This window comes from Heliangelus exortis, chromosome 27 (genome assembly GCF_036169615.1).
Source record: "Heliangelus exortis chromosome 27, bHelExo1.hap1, whole genome shotgun sequence".
NCBI lineage: Eukaryota > Metazoa > Chordata > Aves > Apodiformes > Trochilidae > Heliangelus > Heliangelus exortis.
This window is the reverse complement of record NC_092448.1, coordinates 3,017,415-3,043,380: the sequence shown is the minus strand read 5'-3', so window position 1 is coordinate 3,043,380 and position 25,966 is coordinate 3,017,415. Positions and strand designations below refer to the sequence as shown.

At 44.4% G+C, this 25,966-nt stretch overlaps 1 protein-coding gene across 2 annotated transcripts in view; it reads right to left on the bottom strand.

Moving 5' to 3' along the window:
• The window catches only part of ASH1L (ASH1 like histone lysine methyltransferase), a 53,743-nt gene that overhangs the window by 22,120 nt on the left and 5,657 nt on the right, over window positions 1–25,966 (bottom strand). Inside the window, exons 2-5 of one of the 2 annotated variants that reach the window (XM_071726844.1) lie at window positions 23,454–23,973; window positions 13,249–13,312; window positions 4,005–4,106; window positions 497–1,238 (exon numbers count right to left, since the gene is read on the bottom strand). In XM_071726844.1, coding sequence (XP_071582945.1) covers window positions 497–1,238; window positions 4,005–4,106; window positions 13,249–13,312; window positions 23,454–23,873 — 1,328 coding nt within the window. In that variant the 5' untranslated portion in view covers window positions 23,874–23,973. Of the gene's footprint in view, window positions 1–496; window positions 1,239–4,004; window positions 4,107–8,574; window positions 13,313–23,453; window positions 23,974–25,966 lie in introns of both variants that reach the window. The other variant, XM_071726843.1, reaches the window with a different exon arrangement.

Genomic DNA, 25,966 nt, shown 5'->3' with positions numbered 1-25,966 from the left:
CAGGTGCACACCATGACTCCTTCTTGCAGCTTTGGTTTTACTCTTTAGATGCTGATCTCACCTGACATTGTGGTGTTTGTAATTGTTTGTAAGCCTCACACTCTTTAAGACTCCCAAGGCACATGTAGCTCTTACAGTTCCTTATCTCTGCACACAAAGAAGGAAAAATCTTTGCTATGGTATCACTAAACCTGTTCCCAACTCATTCAAAATATTCTTCACAAGGGCAGTCATAAAACTTGCTTCACTTGAGACACAGGCACAAACCCAACAGTTTCAGATAACCTGAGATTCCATCCCTTTTTGCTGTTTGTTTGGTAACTTAGGGAGACCCTAAGCATACTTAGAGCTGATACCTTGGTTCACTTCAAGCTGATCTTCTTAACAAAACCAAAAGTAATAAGCAGGCCTCGTTAGGGTTAGATTCTTTCATGGACTGAAACGTCATAAAATCAAAAATCAATATACAGAGGGTAAAAAATTGGATGGAAATTACCTCTTATTGCTCTCCTGCTCCTCCTCAGGCAAAGACTTCTGTCTCTTCCTGGCCTGCTCCTCTGCAAGCCACCTCTTCCTCTTCCAGCCTTTTCGGTGATCTGTATTCAAGTTCACACTCTGCACTACAGCTTCAATCACATCTGTGATGGTATCAGGCCCAAGATGCAAGGGACTGCTGCTTTCTTCTCTTTTATCTAACTCCTGACTGACCAGTCGAGCTGCCTGGAAAGCTTGCATTGAAACCACAGCCTGCATTGGGTATTTCCTGGGCCTCCCTGGCCTGCGCTTCACAAAGTTATTCCCTGTCCTTGACTGCCTTTGCAACTTTTTGGCTTTCAGAATTTTATTGACATGGTCAAGATTTTTTTTCGTTGCCAAGATCTTGTTATAATTGCACATTTTCCTAGCTTGTCTCTGCATGGCTTCGACCACACTTCTCTTCAGGTGATGTGGGGAATAGCTGGTGGGCAGCCTGTCTGACAGAAGGGAGATGCCATCGCTGCAGGAGCTGCTGGGAATGGTTGGAGCTATCAGGCTGTCCTGTTTTCCCAGACCTCTCTCCCTGTTGTGGTTTCGAGCAGGACTGGCTGAGGGGGGCCCAGACACGTTGGCAATCACTGCTTCCAGGGTTTTGTCCAAAGCAGCCTGACCTTCGTGCTGCACCATGCGCTGCAGTAAGCTGTCCACTGGGTCCTCCACAGCAGTCGTCAGCCTTGCTCCCCGGGCAGGAACTCCAATCACTGACAGACAGACAGACAGACAGACAGACATAGACTGAAACAGGCCTGAGATATCATCAAATAAGGCTGGAAGTGAAATAAAATAGTTGGGATAGTCTGACAGCCTATAAATCCTGGAGTTGCCTGAAACGCTCGGTGAGGAAACACCAAGGGCTGTAACACGAGTGTAGAATCACAGAATGTGAGGAGCTGGAAATGATTTCTGGATCCAACCCCCTCCAGAGCAGGATCACCCAGGGCAGGAACACAGAACACATCCAGGGGGGTTGGAAAGTCTCCAGAGAAGGAGATTCCACAACCTCTCTGAGCAGTCTGGGCCAGGCAGCAGTCCCTCAGTCTCACACTCAAGAAGTTTCTCCTCATGTTGAGGGGGAACTTCCCATGTTCCAGCTTCAACCCATTATTCCCAGTCCTATTCCTGGGCACCACTGGTAAGAGATTGGCCCCTCCCTCTTGTCCCTCACCCCTCAGCTCTTGATGGGCATCCATAGATCCCCTCTCAGCCTTCTCCAGGCTCAACAGTTCTCTCACTCTTTCTCCCCAGCAGAGATCTCCAAGTCCCTTCAGCACCCTCAGAGCTCTCCCTTGGCTTCATCACCCTCATTAGGACACAAGTCCTAAGAGAAAAGGGACCCAGATATGCAAATAAGTGGAAATTCTACCTTTTTGTATGATCAAGCTTAACATACAATTATTTTCTCTTTATTCCCACGTGGTCCCCCACTTCTAATAGCAAAGAGCAATTCCCTGTGTACACCCAGTCCTCAAGTTTTTTTTTTCTATTCAACACTAAAAATAAGAAACCCTCTGAATTGCACTTGTCATGAATTTACAGGTGCAAATGAAAAGATGCTTCAGAGAGTGTACAATTAAAAGAGGTAGAATCAGCATAACAAGTTCTAAATATCCTCCCATGACCAATTTTTGTCCCACAGGGTGAAAAAGGAACAGAGAACCACACTTGTCAGGTTGCTGCTGTAAGATGGAACCCTAAGCACCTGGAAAACCCAGCAACCTGACCAACTTTGAAAGAACTGGATGGATTTCTCCTTTCAGCTTTCAATTTTACATGAAATAATTTATTACCCTTCGTTTTCTTGTGGTCTTTCAATACACATTGGGATGGAGCTGAGGGTTCCTCACAGAAACACCATCTGTTCAGCACAGTCAGCTCTGTAAACAGCTGCAGAACCCCATGATAACCAAACTACACAAGACAACAAAGTCCAATGGATGTCCTTGAACTCCTGTTTCTGTTTGGAAACTGATCCAAAAGGCTGGGGCAACTGAAAGCTAAGATCCCCAAAACAGCTGCAGCCCTGGCCAGGCACACTTGCAGCCCTGGGTAACAAAGCAGCTCTCTGACAAACACACTGAAATCCCACATGCATTCCAGATCTGGGGAAAATATAACAAAAGACTGAGCTTTTCAGCTGCATCATCAGTTCATTGGCTTTGAAGTTGATGAACTTGTGACTCACTTCATTCTTATGCTCTCCTGCAGGAAAACATGCCTGAACTTTTAACACCTCCCTGTGCACAGACTCACACTGACTGCAGTTGCCTTTTCCTTAGCATATGCTGAATAAAGGATTTGTTTAAAGGGAGGAGGAAATAGCAGCTCTGGCACATGGAAATCACAACTAGCTCTGGAAGTAGCAATCTGAAGGATGTTTACTACAAATCTGGAGTCAGCTTTGGTGCCTAAGAATCTCTGAATTCTGCAAACACCTGGGCTTTACAACTGCTCAAGGTTATGGATCTTTTGTGTGTCTAATCACAGCTAAGCTGACATCACATTTTCCTTCCAGGGACTGCAAACAGGGTCTGGTTTTACCACACAGGTGACAGCTTGCCAGTTATGTACAAAAAGTGAACCTTTTTCAGCTCTTCCCTCTGCCAGTTTGGTCAATGCATTCAACAGAGAGGTGAAAATGGGACAGGTAGCAACACAAATGCATTCATACACAGTGGGTCTGCACAAGTCTGACCTCCTCACCAAAGAAACCTCAAAGCAGACCAGAAGCATCTTTGCCTCCCTTGTGAAGTGAGCAAAGATGAACCTCCTCAAGCAGCAACCTGCAGTTACTCCATGGCTGAGGAAAGACAGCTCCTTTGACATCCTTCTGGCACACATTTCCTCAGCTTCATGACAATTTTGTGACTCTGAGACTTGGTCTCCTCATATGATAGAATTGTTGAGAATGCTACCAGAGGTCCCACAGCTTTCAGTGCTTCCATCACTTTTCTACTGGAATTCTGAGCTACCTAGGGTCATCCACAACTGTCTGATTAGTTGTGGATAAGCTGCTTGTCACCCTCCACCACTTTAGCAGGATTCTCACCTGCTGTGAAGAAAACCTAAAAGCACACCCTGTCTTGACCTTAACACCCAAGGGAATAAAAGTGCCTTCAGAACAGCTTCCCCAAGGAAAAACTAATGTATTCATCTAACTCACTGACAGGTTTTGTAAAGCATTCACCTTCATGAAGTCCAATTTAATTTGGTGTGGAACCAAATTCCATTCTCCCATAGCTATGCTGCTGCTTCTGTAGGGCCCAGCTCAAGTTTCCCAACTTTACAACCCAACTTGCAGCACTTCTAGCCTAAAACCTAAGTGGAAAAACTCAGTGGAAAACTAGGTGGAAAATCTCCATATTGCTGCTGTTAAAAGTTCTCACAGCAATGCTGTCTCAGCTGTCTGTGGTAGCACAGGTATGAGTAGAGCAGTGATCCCCAAACCAAGGCCACCAAATATTACTTGCCTGTAGAAGATGTGCTCTCAGATGTTGATCTCTTTCTGGAAGGGCTGCAATTTGTGCTCTCTGACTGCCTCTGGGAAGGTTTGTCCTGTGCTGGCAAAGTGCCTGAAAAGCAGATCAGAGAAGAGAAAAACACACAAAAAAATCATTTTAGTTTGAAAGTGCCAATACAACACACTATAGATGCTAAATTTTCAAACTAAGATGACCCTTTTAGCTTCAGGAACACTTGCTTGCTATGAATTTTTTAGGTGGAGAAGGATGGAAATGGAACATCAAGAAGGAATTTCTGATACTAACATCACCAAGCCATGAGAAAAAGACAGTATCACCAGAGTATAGGCTTTTATGTCATAAACAAAACCAAACCAAACCATAAAAGCAAACCCTCCTATTCCTACATTCAAATGAACACCCTTGCTTGATCCTCCCATTTCCAGAAGACAGTTGGATGGATGGGCCACACGCCCATGGCGCTACAAGAGCCACGCTCGGCCTCTCCCGCACAGCCCGGGGATCGGCCCGGTAGAACCCGAGGTGCCCCGGAGCGACCTTCAGGACCCTGAGAGCCCGGAGCTGCCTCTGAGGGAGCGGGAAGAGCCCAGAGCTACCTCTGAGGGACCGGGAAGAGCCTGGAGCTGCCTCTGAGGGACCGGGAAGAGCCCGGAGCTGCCTCTGAGGGAGCGGGAAGAGCCCGGGGGAGGCGGCTCCCGCGGCAGAGACGCGGCCGCCAGAGGGCGCTGCCCCCCCCCCGCTCTCGTGTCCCCTCGTGTCCCCCTCACAGCTCGGGCCGTGTCCCCTCGTGTCTCTCCTCATGGCTGCTCCCCCAGCTCGGGCCGTGTCCCCTCGTGTCCCCCTCACAGCTCGGGCCGTGTCCCCTCGTGTCTCTCCTCATGGCTGCTCCCCCAGCTCGGGCCGTGTCCCCTCGTGTCCCCCTCACAGCTCGGGCCGTGTCCCCTCGTGTCTCTCCTCATGGCTGCTCCCCCAGCTCGGGCTGTGTCCCCTCGTGTCCCCCTCACAGCTCGGGCTGTGTCCTTCGTGTCCCCCCCATAGCTCAGGCCCTGTCCCCTCCACAGCTCGGGCCATGTCCACTCGTGTTCCCCCCCCACAGCTCGAGCCGTGTCTCCCCGTGTCCCCTCTCCTGGCTGCTCCCACAGCTCGGGCCGTGTCCCCCCGTGAAAATTGCCAAGCGCTTCCCCGGTCCCCAGAGTGGAGCTTCCGAGGGGCAGGGACGGGGTTGGGTCGAGGGTCAGGAACCGGGGGGCTGACGATGCCGACAGAACCCTCGGAGCTTGCCCGGGCTGCTCCCCCCTTCAGACCCCCCCGGCGCTCCGGCCCCACGCACCTCCCCGCAGGACCCCGGCCCCACGCGTGCCTCGGCCCCGGCCGCTCATTTTCAGGTGGAACAAAGGCAGTGAAGGCTTTTCAACCCCACTGCTCCCCGTCCATGGGCTGCGAGTTTGTTTTTCTTGCCCTTTCCTTCCAGGAATTGTGAGCAACACACCGAGAGCAGCCTGGGATTAGCTACCACCAGCTGCGTGGAACAACTCGTGGGCTGAGACTGCGAATGTTTGACTACAGACAACCCTGAACTTGAGATGAACAGGTGAGAGTGGCCCTCAAGGATCTTGAAGACAAAGTGTAAGTGCTTTGTGGCTTTTTTTTTTTTTTAAATTGGTTGGAAACAGAAGTGCTGAGGTTCTAACAGGCTGACTCCTGTTCTTACCTCTGCTGTCAGAGTGAATGCTTATCAATATGGCTATAGGTGCTATAAATATATTTATTTTGTGACCTTCATCAGTGTGTGTACAACAAGCCTACAGTATGTAACTTCTAGCTAAACCTCATCTTGTGTGAAATACTGACCACTGCTAGAGTCCTGCCTGTCAATCACACACATTTCGAATACAACTTGGGCCACAGGCAACCTCTGAACATTTCTACCATCACCCAGGTGATCCTTGAGGTCCCTTCCAATCTGACAATCTATGATCTAACACACTAATCCAACTAATTCAAAGTTTATGCTCAGAAGTCTATGGAAGAGTGCTTTGGGATACTACAAAATAAAATATTAATAATCCCTCTGGATCCCAAGGAAGAGTTTCAGAAGATATTTCCCAATGCCAGTCTCTGACTCTTCATTTCAACTGCCCTGATTCAGTGTGCTCTCCACCACACTTCAACTGCATCTGGTTCAATAAACTAACAATTTTGGATGCACAAAAGGATTTTTTTTCTTCACCTGTTGTTATTTTTAGAACTGCATAAAACTATGGGAGCCTTTGTTGGTCATAGTTTCAGATGCACAGGTCAGCACTACAGGTAAAAAGGAAACACAACACACAACCAGACAATGATCTTCTAAAACAAACATGAGTTTTCTGACATACTGCATGCCCAGGAAATAATGGGGAGCTGAAAGCTGGTCCCACAATAAAACCATCTGATTTCCACTGAAATACACTTAGTCAAAGTGCTACATGGCATCTGAGGAACCACTCAAACCCAGTGCCAGAGGGAGAGGTACTCAGCCTTCTCAAGCAAGTTTTCACTTAAAATATCTCTGCTTTTTCCTTTAATTAGGTTGTTCCTCTGAAAGTCAGATCATTGGAAATCTTCAGGAAATTCCCAGAACTGCATGAGCTACCACAACCAATTCCTCACTCTTCAGAGCCAAATTTAACCCTTTTGGTGACTGAGCACTTTAAATATTACTTCCTATCTCTGCCATCTCATGGCTTGATTCCTTTCTCCCACCCACTTTGAGCAGATTTAGCAATACAAAATAGTATGAAGTAATAAAAAGTTGTAAAAGAATCCAGCCACTTCCAACTGTCCTTAAAATACAGAAGCAAAACACAAACCCCTCAAATGCAGAAATAAAACCAGGAGGTGAAACCCTTCCACATACACCTCCTGGGAGCAGGGAGGTGGGCAGAAGGCATCAGAATGGATGTCTCCCAAGGCAGAAGAAGAGAGAAAGAAAAGTGAGGAGATATTATTCATTACTGGAAGCTGATTGCTTGGCTCTTGGTTGCTGGGAAATTAGTCACAAGTGGGTTTGGACAGATGATTTAAAAGGAAGGGAGGTGTAGGCAAGGGCCCAGGTCACACTTGTGTCTTTTGCAGGGTATCTTTGCTGTGTGGTCTCACAAGCAAGTTCACAGCAACTGTGACACAAGTGGATAAATGTGAAAATTGTTCCTACAAACACGACCAGGGCAAGTGATGGACAATACAAGTTTCTTTAAATCCTAAATTTCACATTAGATTTTTTTTTTTTCTTAATATTACGGAAATGACAAAGTTCACAGTTTCAGAGGGGAGGTCTTTTCCTTCCTCTGCCAACAACCTTGCATTTTTCTGTGTATACAGTCACCTAGTTCCGTTTCAGTTTTGCTTGGGGCTATCTATGTAAGGTGGGTTTCCCAAGTATGAATAAAGCAGTCATTACAAGCTTTGGTTTGGGGCATTCCTGGCATCATTTAGCAACTGTTCTGAGGTACTGCTAGAGCCCTCAAGTCAGGGATCAAAAGCATAGCAGAGATTATCAAAGTAACCAAAATGGAGTTACAAAAGAAAACATTTTCTTAAACAGAGATGTTATTCAAACCAGAAGTGCCAACAGGCAGGCTGAACCAAATCAACCAAACTTCAAACTAAACAGAAACGTGGCTTTTCAAGTACCAAAAATCCACAAGACATTTTAACTGTAGAAAACAAAAACGGTAAGAAAAAAGACCTCTTCGTGAACACATCCTCAGTGGAAGCTCAGCCAGGGCTCTAACAAAGCAAGAGAAATCTGGTGGGAAGCAGCACTTCCACAACCCCAGCTCTGGAGGAGACCCTGGGACTGAGCCAAACGCCGCAGGAACAGAGCTTGACCACCAGAGAAAAGCGAAAGCAAAAGCAGTTCTGAAACTCAACCCTGAAAGATTCCCCCCAGGGCAAAGCTCTGCTTGCCCTCCTTTTCTAGACCACGTTTGGCACAACAGAAAATAAGGCCACACCTCGAGTCCTGTGTCCAGTTCTGGGCCCCTCAGCTCAGGAAGGAGACTGAGGTGCTGGAGCAGGTCCAAAGGAGGCAACTGGGCTGGGGAAGGGATCCAGCACAGATCCTCTGAGGAGAGGCTGAGGGAGCTGGGGGTGTTGAGGCTGGAGAAGAGGAGGCTCAGGGGAGACCTCATCACTCTCTCCAACTCCCTGAAAGGAGGTTGGAGCCAGGGGGGGGTTGGGCTCTTTTCCCAGGCAACTCTCAGCAAGACAAGAGGGCACAAGAGGTCTCAAGTTGTGCCAGGGAAGGTTTAAGTTGGACATTAGAAAGAATTTCTTTAGGGAGAGGGTGCTCAGCCATTGGAATGGGCTGCCCAGGGAAGGGGTGGATTCTCCATCCCTGGAGATATTTCAAAAGAGCCTGGATGTGGCACTCAGTGCCATGGGCTGGGAACCACGGGGGGAGTGGAGCAAGGGTTGGACTTGATGAGCTCTGAGGTCCCTTCCAACCCACCAATTCTATGATTCTATGATAACCAGACTGGTAGGAAAGAACGTGCAATTTGAGCTCCCTTACCTGACAGTGGCTGCAGTGCCTTTTCAATAGAAGGCAAGGGCTCCTTTCTGAGCGGTCGGTTTAAGGAGGTGTCTTGTGCACAGAAGAGTCCAGGGCTGTCAGTTAATTTTTTACGTCCATTGGTGCTGGTAGAGTTTGTGACTCTGCAGCTGCCTATTGCACTTGTGAAAAGATTTGTGTGTTCATCGTTGCTGGCTGGCTCAGAGCTGGGAGTAAATCCCCCCAGGGACAGACCCGGGGAGTTTTCTGAGCAGTCGATCTGGAGCGGTGTCTGCAGTCCCAGCGCTAACGAATTCGACTCCGAAGGCTCCCTCCTGACCCACTGCTCATCTCTGCTGAGCAAACCCTTGGAAGGTGACAGGTGTGGACAAGACATGTGACACCTGTGTTTCTCTTTATGTTTGTACCTCTCACCGACAGCCTCCTTCCCAAACCTGTAGCGCTTCAGGGACTCCAGAACTGTTCTAGAAGAGCTGTTTGCTGTGATAGTGTCCATGGAAACTTGGGGCTGTTCAGAAGAACGATGTTCTCTGTGTTTATGGCGATGTCTGTGCTTATGTTCCAGCATCCAGCCATAAGCCATTTCAGGTGGAACACTGGGATAGGTGCTCATTGACAAGAGAGGAGTCCTGCTTGTCGTGAGGAAAGCTTCCTGGCGTAAAAGTTTATGCTTCTTCTTGTGATATTTGGTGGGGTTGAGAAGCAAATGGCCTGTATGCATGTAGGAAGGTGGTGGCAGGGGAGTAGTGAAAGATGGAGAAGGTGGAGGAGGATAAAGAGTTGGAGGGTACCTTCCATAATAACCTAAGCCTATGGGAGCAGCTGCAAGGGGAGAAGGAGAGTAAGGCATGCCATAAGAGGGATAGAACCCAGTACTGGAAAGAGGGAAGCTGAGACTATGCATAAAAGGCATTTCTGCCATAGCCTCCCGCATTTTTGGAGGCCTGCCTCTCTTTTTCTTTAAATCAGGTTTCCTAATGTAGTGCAAAGGATCTAGAGGAAAAGTAGGATGGGTGTAGAAACTATTGAAATTTATCCTAAAAATGGTAGGCAGTAGATCTCGGGGTATAAAATGGTGACTTCTGTGGGTTATCCTGATTTCACTCAGCCGACTGATTAACTCTTCTAATTCAGCGAGAAAGTCTGGGTCCTGCCTACCTCGAAGCTGAGGATACTTCTTTTTCCTTTTTCTCTTCTGCCTCTTCATTTTGTCGTAACTGAGGTAATCGTGCCCGCGGCGCTTGCATTTGTGTTTATGCTTTTCTTTCAGGTTACTCAAAACAGTGGAGGTTTCGGGGGGGATGAGGGAAACGTGGTCAAACGAATGCCTTTTCTTCTTCTGCCCACAGAACTTCTCTGCCCGATCCGAGGTGCTGTTGTTGTCTGTCCCTATTCCACTGTCACTGGGAATGGTTTCGTCGCTGTGAGACTCGCTGACGGGGGAAGGAGTGGCCTCTTTCAGCTCGCTCAGGTGAGAAGGAGAGTTTGGCAACAAGGTTGGGGGAGATAATCTCCTCCTCCCCTTAGCAGCTTTCTTCATGGCAAGGGTCTGAACGACGCTTCCTGGGCGGGAGTGGATGTGGAGGTAGGGCACGGGGCTGGGCTCGATGAACCCGGCCTCGCTGCTGGCAGGGCTCTGACCCCCACTGACTGCAGATGACTGGGAGCAAACTGGAGATGGAAGAATCTCGGAATTATTCGTTGTTGCGGGCAGCAAATGGGGAAGAACTTGTCCTAAGGATGAACCAGGGGTTTGCTGAGCAGATTTCTCAAGAACCGTCAGACCGGCGGTGCTGCCAGCCAGAAGCCCGTTCAGGACAGCTTTAGGTTTTCTTCCTCTCCTTTTTCCTATGTAAATTGTTCCTTTCTTGCTGACGTTTATTTGCTGGCCTAATTTTGAACCAAATGTGGCAGCAAGAGTGGACACCGTGTTGTGGAGTTTAGATTGCACTTTCCCTTTATTTGGTTCCACTGTACTAGACAGGATCTGATTCAAAAGTTTCTTTCGCTTCAGAGTCTTCATTTTATTTATTTTTCGGATAATTGTTTTCATTAACTGTCCATTATTTCTCTTGGCAACTTTTCTGTCTGAGTCTACTTCCAAATCAGTCATGCTACAAATATTAGGTTTTTGGACCTCTTCTGGCCCTCGGAGCTGGTCCTTCCTCTCAAAAAAATCCCCACTTCTATGCTGATCACTTTCAGACTCCATCTTGCTCGAGTTCTCTGTTCCAACAAAAGGTGCCACAGAAAGAATTGGTGGCTTCATTTTAATTGATGACCTGATCTGTCTCTTAGGTCTCCCTCTCTTTTTAGGAAAAGGTTGTCCTGATAAGCTCTGCTTTAGAGAGGGAATTTCTACTTCAGGCTGCAAAATTGGAGGTTCTTGCTCTTCCTTTGACTGGACTGAAAAGACTTTGGATGCTGGGATCTTTAGAGTTCTTTTGGGGGGACCTTCAAGCTCTGGCATTTCCTTGGATTTAGGTCTTCCTCTTTTGGGTTTATACATGTCAGGTAAGAAATCATCTGACATACAGAGACTAGAGGGCTGTTTGTGAGTACTATAGAACTTTGGAGTCTGCTTGTCAGCCTCAGCTAACAATGCAAGAGACTGTCCATTAGGTTCATTCAGTTTTGGCAACTGATGTTTGACAAATTCATGCTCCACAAATGAAGATGATCCTATGTTTTTCAAAAATTTGGCCTGCTCCAAGTTACTGCTTGATAGTGCACTGTATGAAATGTTTTTAAAAAGCTCTGACCTTTCTAGTTCTAGACCCTTAGGAGGTCGGCACGTGCTTCTTGACACCACTTTAGTCCATCGTGGTTTCCTTCCTTTTCTTTTCTTTAAAGGTTTTGATTGCTGAGTAGTGCTCAGATTTTTTGCTCCTTGGCAGGATTTATCCGATGCAGCTATTGCACCTATCTTTAGGAACTGCTTGCTACTAAACAAGCTTGTAAAACTAACTACTGAAGGGGTGACAGTAGCATGAATGCTTGTTTCAGATGCTAAAATAGGTTTTTTCCCTGTTGAAGGACTAGTTCTTGAAGTTTCTACATAAGTAGCTTTTGAATCATTTAAATCTTTATCACCACCTTTAAAATCAGGGCTCAGGGGATGGTTCAGTGTTCTGCTGATACTCGGAAGGGTGCTGTCAGGAGAAAACTGAGTTTTTCCAATCTGATCTGAAATGCCTTCTAAGAGATCTGCTGTTGAACTTAAATGCAGGGAGTTGGATGCTAGCTGTGAAGATGCTGTTGAGAGGCTCCTGTTTAAGGTGGTAACAGACACTGTGGGTGAAGGTGATGGGAGGTTTCCCTCTCCTACTGCACTGAACGGGGACTTTGCTGTCGATACGTCTGAGGCACCTCCTGTTCTGAAGTCTGGTGAAGTGCAATATACTGGAGGTTGTTTTTCATGCTTAGATGTTTCATAAATCCCTTTTTCACTGGCTGAGTAGCCATCCTGAGGAACACAGGTTCCCTCATTGAACATCTCTTTGCCTACATCAGCGATTTCTTTCCGGATTGAAAATTTTTCCAACATGCTTTCTTTGTTCTGTCTCATAAGATGCTTCTCAAACGTTTTGCTGCTTGGATTTTCCTTCAGTAAATCTGGAGTCTCATGGCTTTCAAGGCTGCTGAGGTTGGAATTGCCAGGAAGCTTAAAGGGCTCCGAGGCAGGCATGAGGGAGTCTGCTTTCAGAGTGCCAGAGTCCTTGTTAACCAAACCAACTGGACTGCCAATTCCTGGTGGCTTCTTGACAGACTCCTTGCTAACCAATCCCACTGGACTGCTGATCCCTGGCATCTTCCTCCCAGAGTCCTTGTTAACTGCTCCTACTGGGCTGCCAATCCCTGGTGTCTTCCTTCCAGAGTCTTTGTTAGTCAGAACTGTTGTACTGCCAGTCCCTGGCATCTTTCTCCCAGAATCCTTGTTAACCAGGCCTGTAGGACTATTGATTCCCACCAACTTCTTCCCAGCATCTTTGTTCATCAATCCTGCTGGAGTGCCAATCCCTACTGGCTTCTTGGCAGACTCCTTATTAGTCAATCCAGCTGGAGTGCTGATACCTGGGATTTTCCTCCCAACATCTTTGCTGATTAATCCAACTGCAGAGCTGCTCACTGGCTGTTTCTTTCCAGAGTCCTTGTTAACCAACCCGGTTGGAGTGCTGATCCCTGCTGGCCTCTTTCCAGAGTCCTTGTTAACCAATCCAATTAATGGGCCAATCCCTTGTGACTTCTTCCCAGAGTCCTTGCTAACCAATATGGCTCCACCACCAATCCCTAATGGCTTCTTCCCTGAGTCCTTGTTAACCAATCCAACAGCAATCCCAGATCCTGGCAATTTCTTTACTAAATCCTTATTAATTAACCCACTTGCAGTTATGGCTCCTGGCAGCTTCTTCCCAGAGTCCTTAACCAAACCAGATGCAGTTCCATTTCCAGGCTTTTTCTGCTTTGTTTTGGAAGACTTTGAAGGAGGACAAGTTGCAATAAGCTGAGCCAATTTTTCTGTTACAGTTGTTGCTCCATTAATTTGTGTTCTATCCTTTAAGTCAGAATTATGGCTACTGATAAGAGTTGGAGGAGATGACTTTATATAATCTGTCATTTCAGAGTGCAAGGGGGTAACTTTCTTAGGTAAAGGATTTGTTTCTACTTGTATACCTTCTTCCACATGTAATTCAACTGGTGCAACTTCTCCAGCTTTCTTGTACAACTTTGAAGGGTCCTGGAAGTTAATAAAAAATAATCTTCAGGAAATGAAACAAAGACTCCCTCAGTAACACAGAATCTTTTTATGTTAAAATGTAACTATATAAAAACATACTTCATGATCAAGCCATTTTAAAGCAAAGATATTTCAGTGGACATGTTAAGGCTTTGCTGGTGTTAAGGAAGTCCCAAACTTGCTCCCAGTCTTCAAATGGAAAACATTTAATCTGTCCCCCAGTTACAAACACCTTCCAAAAGCACTGTTCATTAAAAAAAAAAAAAACAACACACTAACAATAATGTATTGGGATAACTCTTTATAGTGTGACAGCACCAGAAGACCTCACATGCTACCAAGGAGCAGCTGAGCAGCCCATGAGCCCATCCACAGCTCTCTCAGTTCTCTCCTGACACCCTCAACCACTGGTTCTCCTCACAGAAGACTGCTGGTACTACTAAAATAAGTAATAAAATAATTCAAATTAGTCTGTTGTTTATATGGGGCAGGGCACACACAACACACGTGGAGAAAATGAAAACTGCAAAGTTATTTTCAGTTCTGACCTAACCATTTATCTGTAAAGGTTTGTGTAGATATAAAAGCTATACCCATTGCCTTGATAAATCCTATTAAGAACATCTAAATAAATCAATCTTTTCTTTTGGAAATACATTCTTCTTAACATACAGGGCCCAACATTAGTCTGGGCTCCATTTCTGAAAATATGGGCTCCATTCATGGGCTGAGAATGGAGGATTCTGATCCTTTCTGAGCTATTTAGATATACACAGTCTGAAAACCTTCTGGGATCAACCATCTCAAACATTAAATCAAGAGTGAAAGGCATCAGTGCCACACCCATTCATCCCTCTGCAATAAAAAGGAATATGACAATTGCATGGTACTTACTGTACTTGATTACAGAATTAGACTGAGCATGTTCATGGTTGGCCAATATCTAATTATGCTGAAGAAAGATGTAGCTCAAATTCCTCTGAAATCACCTGATAAGCACCAAACTTTGGGGCTGATCATGCACCAAGTATTTGTTCAGAAAGCTCCAGCAGCAGGGCTGAAAGGGAAGGCTGCAAGCTGGAATCAAGCTGACAATTTCCTAGGGATGAGCAGCAGTTGCTTGGTCCTGTGCTGCCCCAGCTCTGAGCCTCTGCAGCACAGGACCAGGCAACTCCTAAGCCTCAGCTGCTCCTTTCTGCCAGGATGGAGTAAAAGGGGTGTTTCCATCTCCTGGGCTGAGGCCTCAACTACCTCCCTGGACAACCTCTTCCACTTTCCCACCCCCCTCAGGTCAAGATTTTTTTCCTAAGATCCAATCTAAATCTACTTTTCTCTATTTTAAAACCATTGCCCCTCATCCCATCACTACAAACCCTGCAAATACTCCCTCTCCAGCCTTCCTAGAGTCCCCTTGGAAGTCTCCCTGGAGCCTTCTCTTCTCCAGGCTGAACATCCCAGCAATCTGTAAAAATTTGTCCCTATCCAAGGGGGGAAATTTCTGTCCCTGACAAAGGGGGGAAAAAAAATCTGTCCCTATCCCAGGGAGAAAATTTCTGTCCCTGAGAAAAGGGGGAGAAAAAATCTGTCAGTGATAAAGGGGGGGAAAAAATCTGTCCCTATCCAAGGGGGGGGGAAAAATTTGTCCCTATCCAAGGGAGGAAATTTCTGTCCCTGACAAAGGGGGGAAAAAAATCTGTCCCTGACCAAGGAGGGGGAAAAATCTGTCCCTATCCCAGGGAGAAAATTTCTGTCCCTGAGAAAAGGGGGAGAAAAAAATCTGTCAGTAATAAAGGGGGGAAAAATATCTGTCCCCATCCAAGGGGGGGGGAAAAATTTGTCCCTATCCAAGAGAGGAAATTTCTGTCCCTGACAAAGGGGGGAAAAAATCTGTCCCTGACCAAAGAGGGGGAAAAATCTGTCCCTATCCCAGGGAGAAAATTTCTGTCCCTGAGAAAAGGGGGAGAAAAAAATCTGTCAGTGATAAAGGGGGGGAAAAAATCTGTCCCTATCCAAGGGGGGAAATTTCTGTTCATATCCCAGGGAGGAAACTTCTGTCCCTGAGAAAAGGGGGAGAAAAAAATCTGTCAGTGATAAAGGGGGGGAAAAAAATCTGTCCCTATCCAACGGTGGGGGAAAAATTTGTCCCTATCCAAGGGAGGAAATTTCTGTCCCTGACAAAGGGGGGAAAAAAATCTGTCCCTGACCAAGGAGGGGGAAAAATCTGTCCCTATCCCAGGGAGAAAATTTCTGTCCCTGAGAAAAGGGGGAGAAAAAATCTGTCAGTAATAAAGGGGGGAAAATTTCCATCACTATCCAAGGAGGGAGGACAAATCTGTCCCTTTCCCTCAGCCTGTTTTCACAGGAGAGCTGCTCTAGCCTCCTCATTTTTGTAGCCCTCCTCTGGGCCCACTCCAATCAGGTCCATGTCCTTCCTGTGCTGGATGCAATCCTCCAGGTGAGGTGTTACCAAAGCAGACAAAAAAAGGCAGAATCCCCTCTCCCCATCTGCTGCCCACACTTCTTTTGATGCAGCCCAGGATGGAATTGGCCCTTCTGGGCTGCAAGCACAAACTGTTGGTTCACATCCAGCTTTTTGTCCACCAGCACCCCCCAAATCCTTTTCTGCAGGGCTGCTTTCTAAAAGCTCAGGTTCCAGTGCAGATTGTTCCACCTGAGATGCAGGACCCTGCACTTGGTCTCCTTGAATCTCATGAGGTTTACCTGGGCCCACCTCTCCAGTTTTTCCAGGTCCTTCTGGGTGACATTCTGTCCCTCTGCCTTATTGACAGCATCACTCAGTTTGGTGTCACCTGCAAACTTGCTGATGGTGCAATTGATCCTGCTGTCTATATTGTTGATAAGTAGAGTTCCCAGGATGGACCCTGAAGGACACCACTTGTCACCTGATGTCACCATCCAGCCAATTCCTTATCCACTGAACATTCATAGAATCCTAGAATTGGCTGGGTTGGAAGGGACCTCAGAGCTCATCAAGTCCAACCCTTGCTCCACTCCCCCCGTGGTTCCCAGCCCATGGCACTGAGTGCCACATCCAGGCTCTTTGGAAATATCTCCAGGGATGGAGAATCCACCCCTTCCCTGGGCAGCCCATTCCAAGGTCTGATCACCCTGATTCCACCCATCACATCCCTCTCTCTCTAACTTGGTGAGCAGGACCCAAAGCAGTCTTTCTGATCAACCCGAGTAATTAACTACCTAGGAGTTAACTACCTAGAATTACATCCTCTTTTCTATAGTCTTAATTTTCAAAAAGAACTTTGGAATGATATTTTAATCTTCTTTGTTCATTGGACTTAAGATATGTTTGAAAAAGGCACCTAAATACTGACCTGGGAACTCAACTCTTCCCTTCTGTGCCTGCTGAGCACCCTCTGCACACCCTCTTCCTTCTTGCTTCTCTCTCTCCTTACACCCTTCCACCTTCTGCTCTACTCACATATTCTGCACTTTCTGGGTAGGGAATGCCTCATGTCAGGCTTCACCTTTTCCTCTTCTCTGTTAACAAACAAAGAGCTTGGAAGCTTTGTTAGATCTTTAAATAAAATAAATAAATAAGAAAACCCTTCCAAATACTAGCTTTGATCTGAAGAAGATGCTAGGATTTTGAAAAGATAACTTCAGCATCAAACACAGATTCTTTGAAAGCTAAAGGCATTTGCCCTGGAAAGTTCTTTCTCATCAAGGGGGAGTGAATTTTCCAAAGATCCTGAAAATGAGTTCAAAGAGCATTAAAAACAAAACAAAAAACTTTTACTGAGGTGACAGGCAAGAATTAAAAAACAAAGTTTGTAATTTTTTTAGCGTTTTCAAAATGAAAGATTTTATGTGGGGAGATTATTTCCAACTTTTTTTTCCTCCATAAAACCACTCAGGAATCAGTAGGATTTGCAGGAACAGTTTATCTGGGGGGGCAGTGGTCTTTTCCAAGGAAAAAATTTAATGTCATAACAGTTAACAGATACTTCTTGATTAAAATATCTAAGGTTTCACTGATCTGGCTGCAGCAGCAGCTGCAAAAAAATTAAAAAAAAAAAAATCCCAAGAAGCAGAGACTTCCTTTTGCAATTCTGTATTATAAAAAAATTCAAATTTTCTACTAAAGTGAATGGGAGGTATTGCTGTCATTAAGAAGCATTCTATAGGAAGATTATTGCAAACAATCAAAAATAAACTCAAGTAGTGCATCACCATGGATTTTTCAGGAATAACAAGGACATTTTCTGTATGGAAAGCAACAATGGAAGAGAAGAACTGGATACACTGCTGAGGAAATCAAGTAAATCTGCCAGCATCAGTACAACTCCACCAGCACCAGATTAAGTGGTGGAATGAACCAAGTATTTTTAAGGAAGTTTTATCTAAAAACCAGTGAGAAGAGATGACCTTTTCTGTCTCCATCACTTCCTTTTTCTTCACTGGCTCCACACTAAAATCTTTGAGGTACCAGGAGCCAGTTCTGAGCACTGCCAGCCCAGATGGATTCCAGGGATATTTCTTGGTTCTCCTTTTGGGGGTGGGTGCCCACGAGTTGGGGTTGGATGTCTCTGAACCTCCTGCAGCAGCAGAACAATCCCCCCAGCCTCCCAGTCCCTATCACTTACTGGTTTTAAAGCTGTGGTGTAAAAAAGAGACCCTGGTCTATGGAGAATAGTGTTTGGCCCTCTGCCCAGTTTCTCTGTAGCAGCTGCAATTTTTATGTAAATTATGGCTGAGCATCACATTTCAGGAACTTCCCCCCAACTTAGCCACCCTCAGACTTACAAAACACACAGCTGGGAGGCAGGGAGCAGCCATGATGGGTCTTACTGCACTGGAGACCCAAAAAAAAAAGAAAAAAAAAAAGGTGCCTCACTTTCCTGAAATAACTTCTGGTGCCCAATCACTCCAAGAGATGGGAAGGAGAGAATCCAGAACGTGTTGCAGAGTTTGCAGCCAGTACAGGACCTCAAAGCTTCCAGGATTGGGGTCTCTTGGCACTTGAATCCTGCTGCTGGAAGGTGGCTTTCCCCACACTGTGTGGTTCCAGGGAGCAGAGAGCCCTCCCTCCCTGTTTGACCTCAGCAAACAGAGGAGTTTGTACCAGAGGAGCTGGGAAGTCAGATTTTCCTGCAGACAGTTTTGCAAGGACTACTCAGAAATCACTAGGTTAAAAAAAATAAATCATTAGAAGATCCCTAGCATCTTGTTGGTGTTTTACCCAGCTCACTCACCCCAGAGGTCTCCAAACAAACTGGTGCTGCCAGCTGCTTCACCTTCACCTTCCACTGCAAGCTGGCTGTGCCACACCAAAGTCTAAACCAGTTTTCATGGGATTACCTGCATTTTTAGTCAAAATTTCTCTGTGTTTCTGTGGCTTTCAGGTGGTGGGTTTCAGCAAGGTGCAGAGCTGCTGAAAAGGTCTCTGTTCCACTCCATTAAAAATCTTTTTCTGCTTTTAAAATGAAAACATTTATCCCTGTGCAATCTTCAGCTACAACTGCCTGGCTTAAAACTCTATCTAACAAAAGAATTACCCAAAGCAATTCCAGAAAACATGTAAGTTTTCATAAAATTGATTTTATTGTGAATTTGAAATTGCTTCTGCAGATACTGTTTCTAGAGCTGCATCTTGAAGAACAAAGATTCTGATCTATTTTAATATAGACTATTAACAGGTTATAATCAATCAGAATCATCAGACACCAAAAAACCAGATTTTACTTCTAAAAAAGGTTTCATTGTCACGTGATCTCAGGGTTTATTATTACTGGATTATTATATTCTGTTGTTGTTAGTATTATTGGTACTTATTTCCAAAAAACCTTATGAATACACAATCTTTCACAAGAACAAGGGCATTTCCCAACAAGTCTGTTGTAAAATTCACACTTCTCACACTAGAACAAAATTAGAAAACTCAAGATAGTCTCTGCTTCCAAGAGCTGAAACAGGTAGAAGAAAACAGATGGACGGATAAAAATTTTGTTTGTTAATTCTCATGAGACCTACAAGAAGGATTTTTAGATGTCCAGACACACACATGGAGATTCACTGAGTATTTCTGTAGTTGTGCTTCTGCTCAGTGCACAGACTGCAATTCCAAGAAGCATCCTGAAGAATCACAGGAACTGCCTGTGCAGTTGTGCCATCAATGTATTCCATACAAATTCCCCAAACAGGGAGTGAAAGTGTGTCTGCTGTTTATTTTTCAACACCAAGACTTGTTATTCTTTTCTAAAAGGAACTCTGAGCTAACTACCAGGAAAAAAATGACTCCATGGAAGCAGTCTCCAAGAAAAACTTAAGTCCCAGATCCTGCAGAAAATATTCTATTCAACAAGAAAAGACATTTCTTTAGCTTTGTTTCTTTTTTTTTGCTTGAAAATTTTCAGCTAGTGGCTGTGATTTCATCAGCAAACTTTCCTGTAGAGCTTCCCTCCATAACCAAGGGCAAGAGAAAGGACTGCAGAATTCTGCACTCAGCAGTTTTACAAAGAAATAAGGAGATGGAGCATGTTCCAGCTTGTTTCATTGTTTCAGAATTACAGCAGGCTGTTACCATAGCTTCTTGCCTTCTTATTTTCTAAAACTTTAGTGATGTAAAGGTACCCTGGCCATGTATCTGTCTGTCACTTCTGGAAGAAAGAAGCCCACGTTTCATATTCAGTCTTCAAAAGCAAACTGAATGTTGTTTTGCTATTAAAGGAACTTCTAATTTTGCTTCTCTTAACACCTGGCACTCTGAGGCATTTCTAGGACTCTCTTTTCTGTTCTATTATTTTCTCTTCAGAAGCCTCTCCAGCTTTTTAATTTATTACTGGGGGACAAATTGTAAATATCCAACTCATCTGGGTCACCTAACCCCCTCATCTCTCAGAAATAAGAGATAAACCCTTTGCTAATGTAACTGGAGACACTGCCCAAGTTTTATGAGACCTTTCAGCAATAAGCTAGAGAAAGAAGCAGGGCTGTCATAGATGGGAACACTGAGTATTTTCCTACTATTTAATTTTGATACTGATATTCCCAGGAGCTTTCTGCTGCTTCTCTTTGTGTCTTAATGGTGAACTGAGTATGCTCAATTTCCATTAAAATCCCTCATTCCTCCTTTAAAAGGTCAGAGAGTTCAGTTTCACAGCTCCAAGAATTGCCACACCTTGCTCCAAATTGCTCATACATTTATTTTTTTCCCTTCCTCTCCATAGAAAGGAAAGATTAAGAGATTGCTTTCTTTTTCTGAAGTGCAATTTGCAGTGCTAAAACTTGCTTTATTTCATTGCAGCAAGGAAAAAATGAATAAATCTCTCAGCTATCAGATTCAGAACATGCAATCATTTGAAACCATGCTTCCCATTTGTTTCTAGAAAGCCACTTTTTAAAGAGGCTTGCTAGAAATCAGAAGGATGCTGCAAAGCATCACTTCCAACAATCCCAAGTGCCAGGATGGCAGCAGGGAACAATAAGAAGTGTAAGAACTTGAAAACCATTTAGGTACAAATGGAGAGAGAGTATCTGAAGTGAATAATCATTTGCCAGGGATTTTAAATGATCTTCAGCAATGCAAATTGAAAGATCTGAGCTACATGTGCAGCTCACTCACCAGCCAAGGAGCAGGAGTAACTCCACTTAGAATGGATGGAATTAAAAAGTGTTATATCAATGATGTAACATTTAGAATATTTAACAATATTAGTAATATTTGTATCCCAACGTTCTGATTTCCATTTGAAATGCACTGTATCTCCTGAAAAAAAGAGCTAGGAAATAAAGATACCAAGGATGAAGAATCCATGCTGTCACCACCTGAGTTTAAATATTAATTATCCTCCCTAGTGAACCTCTTAGTTCAAGCTAGCTTAATCCTCCAGTTTCTTTTACTAATTTTTTTCAGTGCCTTTGAACATCTGTGTTTCCTCTGTATCATTTTTTGTCCATGTGAAGCCAACCCACTTTAACTTCTTCCTACTTTCCCCAAGCAATTTTTATTCCTTTTATTAGTTCTCAGGCCTACCTGGTCTATATGGGATCTGCCAAGGGCAAGGCCCTGCCCAGCCCCAGCTGGGCCCACATGCCCTGTCCCAGGGCACTGTTGAAGCTTTTCTTTGTTTTGTTTTGTTTTGTTTGTTTTTTTGTTTTTTTTTTCTTTTGTGTTGGCTCTGTTCTGTGCCTGGGGTTCCTCTGCCCTCCCTCTTAGCACAGAGTTAAAGAAAAAGCTGAAGCAAGACCCTGGCTGGAGAGGTCCTGGCTGCACTACACAGCACACTGGGCACCAGAACCTTGATAAGAAAAAAAAAAAACCTAATTTAAGCTCCTCTTTCTACTTCCAAGCTGCATGATCCTGGTTGTGGAAACATTTCTGCATGTCTTTAACTTCCTTATCCTGTGTCATATAACAGAAATGCATTTAAATGGATTTTTTTTCACTACTGAACTTAACTGGAGGCATAAACCAATAGAATCAGAGTTTAGTGTGTAATTTATACCAACTCTGTTTCCTTCTAAAAGACTAAAGATTTTTAGGTATGTTAATAGAGTACTAGTCAAATATCCATAAAGGTGCTGAAAGTTCCCAGGTCATGATCTCTGGATGCACTGGGAATGCTTCCACACCTAATGGCTCTCTCTGCTAGGAAGAGGTTTTGCAGTTGAAAGCACCACCTCAATTTGGACCTCAAGAGAGCTCCATGATTGGATATTCCAGCCTGGCCCAATACTGACCTCACTGCAATACAATCTTGTTAAAAAGGGAAAAAAACCAAAGACAAAACTAAATAGTTAACCAAATAGTTGTTATAGTGACAAATTGGGATCTACTCTTTCTATTTAAAATGGTAAAAAAAAACCCCAATGCACTGCAGAGTCTGCAAGAAGTAATTTTAGGCATTACCAGCAACACACAGCACACTTCTACTCTCAGGGCATATTTATTATTTCCCTTTGAACATCCTCAAGGAAAAAACTTTAGTCTGGGTATGCACTGGGAAAGAAAAAGGTTTTGTTATGTCAGCCAGACATCAGCTCAGCACAAGGTAAAGAAATTTTCCTTCCCTTTGGGGAGGCTCCACCTTATGAGATATGCCAGGACAGATTTATGCAGGTAGCCTCATGACTAGGACACAGGTTAAACAAGTGAAAAACTTTCAGCCTTGGGAACCTTCAAAACAGGAGCCCCACGAACAGAAAACCCACGTGAAGGAAGGATTTTAACTTCCAGGGATTTGTGTTCTCTTGAGGAATTGCCTGGTGCTGCAAAGTTGAACAAGGAAGCAAGGAATGAGCAAAGAAAGTGGGAGATATAAATATGGAGCCATAAGGAAACACAGGAATGCAGGGAAAACCTCCAGCTTTCAATCAGTAGCCATGCAGGAAGGCTATTATGGAAGGAATATTCTAACATTTTATTATTTAGCAAAACTTTTATGTATACTGGAAAAAAAAAGAGCATGCTGTAACAAACCACTTCTGAAACTGAGCATCTCTGCAACTCTGTTTGTAATTCTTGCCATTTATCTTATTTTACCTATCTGCTCTTGCTTGTTACATCATGTAGATCATAAAAACAAGACATCCTCAAGGCAGGGCTATCTCCTTACATTTGGAAAATACCTGGCACTTCTCTCAAGCCACTGCATTCATCCAAACTTCATCATGGGGCAGTTTTCTAACGTAGCTGGAAAAGGATTTTTTAACTTTTCAGGCACTGCTGGATCAGTGCAGAGTCAGCTGAGACCCAGCAAAACCAACAGTTCTAACAGGGATAAAAAAAAAACCCACATCCAAACACAGCAAATACCCAGCTCCATTTAAACAGCCATGACTCCCCACTTCCTTCTATATCAGAGACTAAAAATCACACTTTTACTTTTCAGAAATTCACCTATGGCACTGACTTCATGTTAACATGGGAATTATGTTCCCCTGCTCCTCAAGAAACAACGTTGGCAAGCTCTGAGAGAGCAAAAGCATTGTTTGGTGTTGATGGAAATGGAATCAAACCATTTCTTTCTAACTTCAGAACCCTGAGTATCAGAGATTACAAGGAAAAACAGCAGAAGATGATTGTGCAGTGATGTCAGGAGGTTTTAAATCCAGTTGAAATTTACCATGGCTTGGTAAAACACTACCTAAACCCACTACTCACTTGTTTTGAAGGACAGTGCTCGTTCTTCTCATCTGTCATCTTCCCACTCTTCTGTGCCCTTCTTGGTTGCTTGATGCTGGTTTTTATAGCAGGCCTGCACACATAATTCTCAAGGTTCTTGGGAGGCTTTTTGGTTCGTTTTGCTTGAAGACCAATCTTCAGTTTCAAGTTTCCCTCTGAAAAGTTTGTTTCTTTTACAGAAAACTGCTGCTGGGCATCAGTCAGAGCCTCATTCTTCCCATTCTCAGGACTGTTCCCCTCCCAATTCTTCCTCTTGCTGTCGTCTTCCTCCTTGGTGCAACTTTCTAGCTCTACTTCTTTTCCCACCAACGTGCCAATGTTTACTACAGAGGGGCTTTTCCCAGAAAACCCTTCAGAATCAGAACCCAAGCCTAACATAGCAGTACTCCGAGGGTCCATCACAGGGGGAATATTTGCCTTCAGGTAATTTTAGGGAAGATTTACAGAGATATGTTCCACAGAAGATCTGTTCTACTACTGGCAGCCAGCATCTTTTAGTCTGAAGAAAGGAAAGAAAGAGAGAAGTAAACTTCAGTTTTCTAGCAGAAATGAAATGCATGCTAAAAAAATAATTGGAAAGCCAACAATCCTATCTCAGACAAGCACAATTACACAGCTGATGTTTCAAAACATCAACCCTTCCTGTAACCTGCTACAAAAACACAATTCATCTGTAAAACCACTTGTAGACAATAAGAAATCAAAAGTATGTGGCTGTGACAGAATTTCCAGTTCGTCCACAGGACACTTTAAATGATCATTAAGACTTTTGGCAACTTAAAATAAGAAAAGGCAGAGCTCAGCTACTCCTAGTACTGCAGCTCTTACTCTGGACTCACTGAAGCAGCTGAATCTCAGGGGTGATGCAGCTAAAGAAACCTGTGCTCCAGCATCCAAAACCCACAGTTTGCATCATCTGAACCACTAGGAAAGTTGAGCTTAACCCAACTATGCTTTGGTTTCCAAACATGCCACAAAATCTGCTCTTTAGTTGAGGACTTTCCATAACTCAGGAAGGATGCGAGAACAGAAGAAAAAACACCATCAAAAAATGAAAAAAACACCCAACCCAAAGACCCCCAAAGCAACAGACCAAACAACCCCCCCAGAATACATTCACACAATTATTTGGACCTCCTGGAGCAGAGGAAGAGAAGTCCACACTTCTACAACCATCCTATATGTCACCTATTTTTCCTAAGATATTAGAGGAAACTTCATCTTAACTTCAGAAGAACTAAAGCAAAAGTTGATTTTGAATCAACCCCTGAAGAGAGGGTTCAGGTCCCTGGCTGGCAGCCACAGGGTGCCAGCACAGCCTCCTGTGCTCACACACAGCCCCCCAAGCTGCTGCCTCCCTCCCTGTCAAAGAACAAACAAAACTGGTGCACCCTATTTCATTTTTATCCATGGAAATAAAAACCACCCCAGGCAGAATCTGCTAAGATAGAAATCTGGTAGCATTTGGTATCCACCAAAGAGGACAAACCATGGGTTGCAAAGGAGATTTTTGATAGGGAGACAAATAAGATGGAAGGACACAAATTCTGTTTACAGAACCAGAGGTCTGAGAATCAGAAACCCTCCAAAGGACTCTGTGCAAAAGGGTGAGCAGGAATGACTTGGGAAGTGTCTCTGGGACAGCCCCAATGTGCATAATCCTTGCAGTGCACTGAAAAACTACTGGGTCTTTCACACCTTGTCCATGTGCCCACCTAACCCATCAAACCACTCCAGGAGAGAAGTTCTCCTTTTTCAAGTTCCAGGAGCAAAACCAGAGCAATCCCTGGGGATATATTTGTTTCAGGGACATTCTAAGCAGAAAGTGTTGAAATATTTTCCAACATTTAAGCATTTTGTTTTCAGAAATGTTGATGATCAACAAGAAGCAGGTCTGAAAAAAAATATCAGGATGCTTCAAAGAGCATCACAGGAACTAAACCAGCAAGATTTGCTGCTCTTACCTAGGCTCCTCACTACAAGGACATTGAGTTGCTGGAGCATATCCAGAAAAGGGCAACAAGGAAGGGTCTGGAGGAACATTGGGAATTTTGTCTGAAGAAGAGGAGGCTGAAGGAAGAACTTTCACAAATGGATCCATTCTCAGAGAAACCAAGCTGATCCTCACAGGTTTTGTGGACATTATCAGAAGGGATTTCTCTCTGCAGTTACATCTTTTCAACTAAGAACATTCTCCAAATTTAAACCTGGTATTTATGACTGAGGAGACCTGAGGTAATTAGATAAAAATCTCCATTTTATGAGTAGAAAAGATGGGCAGAGTGACACAGGGGGGTAGGAAGCAAGTCAGAGACAGTTCCTAGTTCAAGGCCCAATGTTCAGTCCATTAAATTACACCAGGTTACTGGAAATGGGCTTTCTCCTCCATGCCCAAAGGAAATCTGTCCAGCAGTAAAATAAGTCTAAGCTAACACATGAGTTTTTATTATCCAAGTTCAAGGAAAGGGGAGAATCCTCCAGGCAACCACACA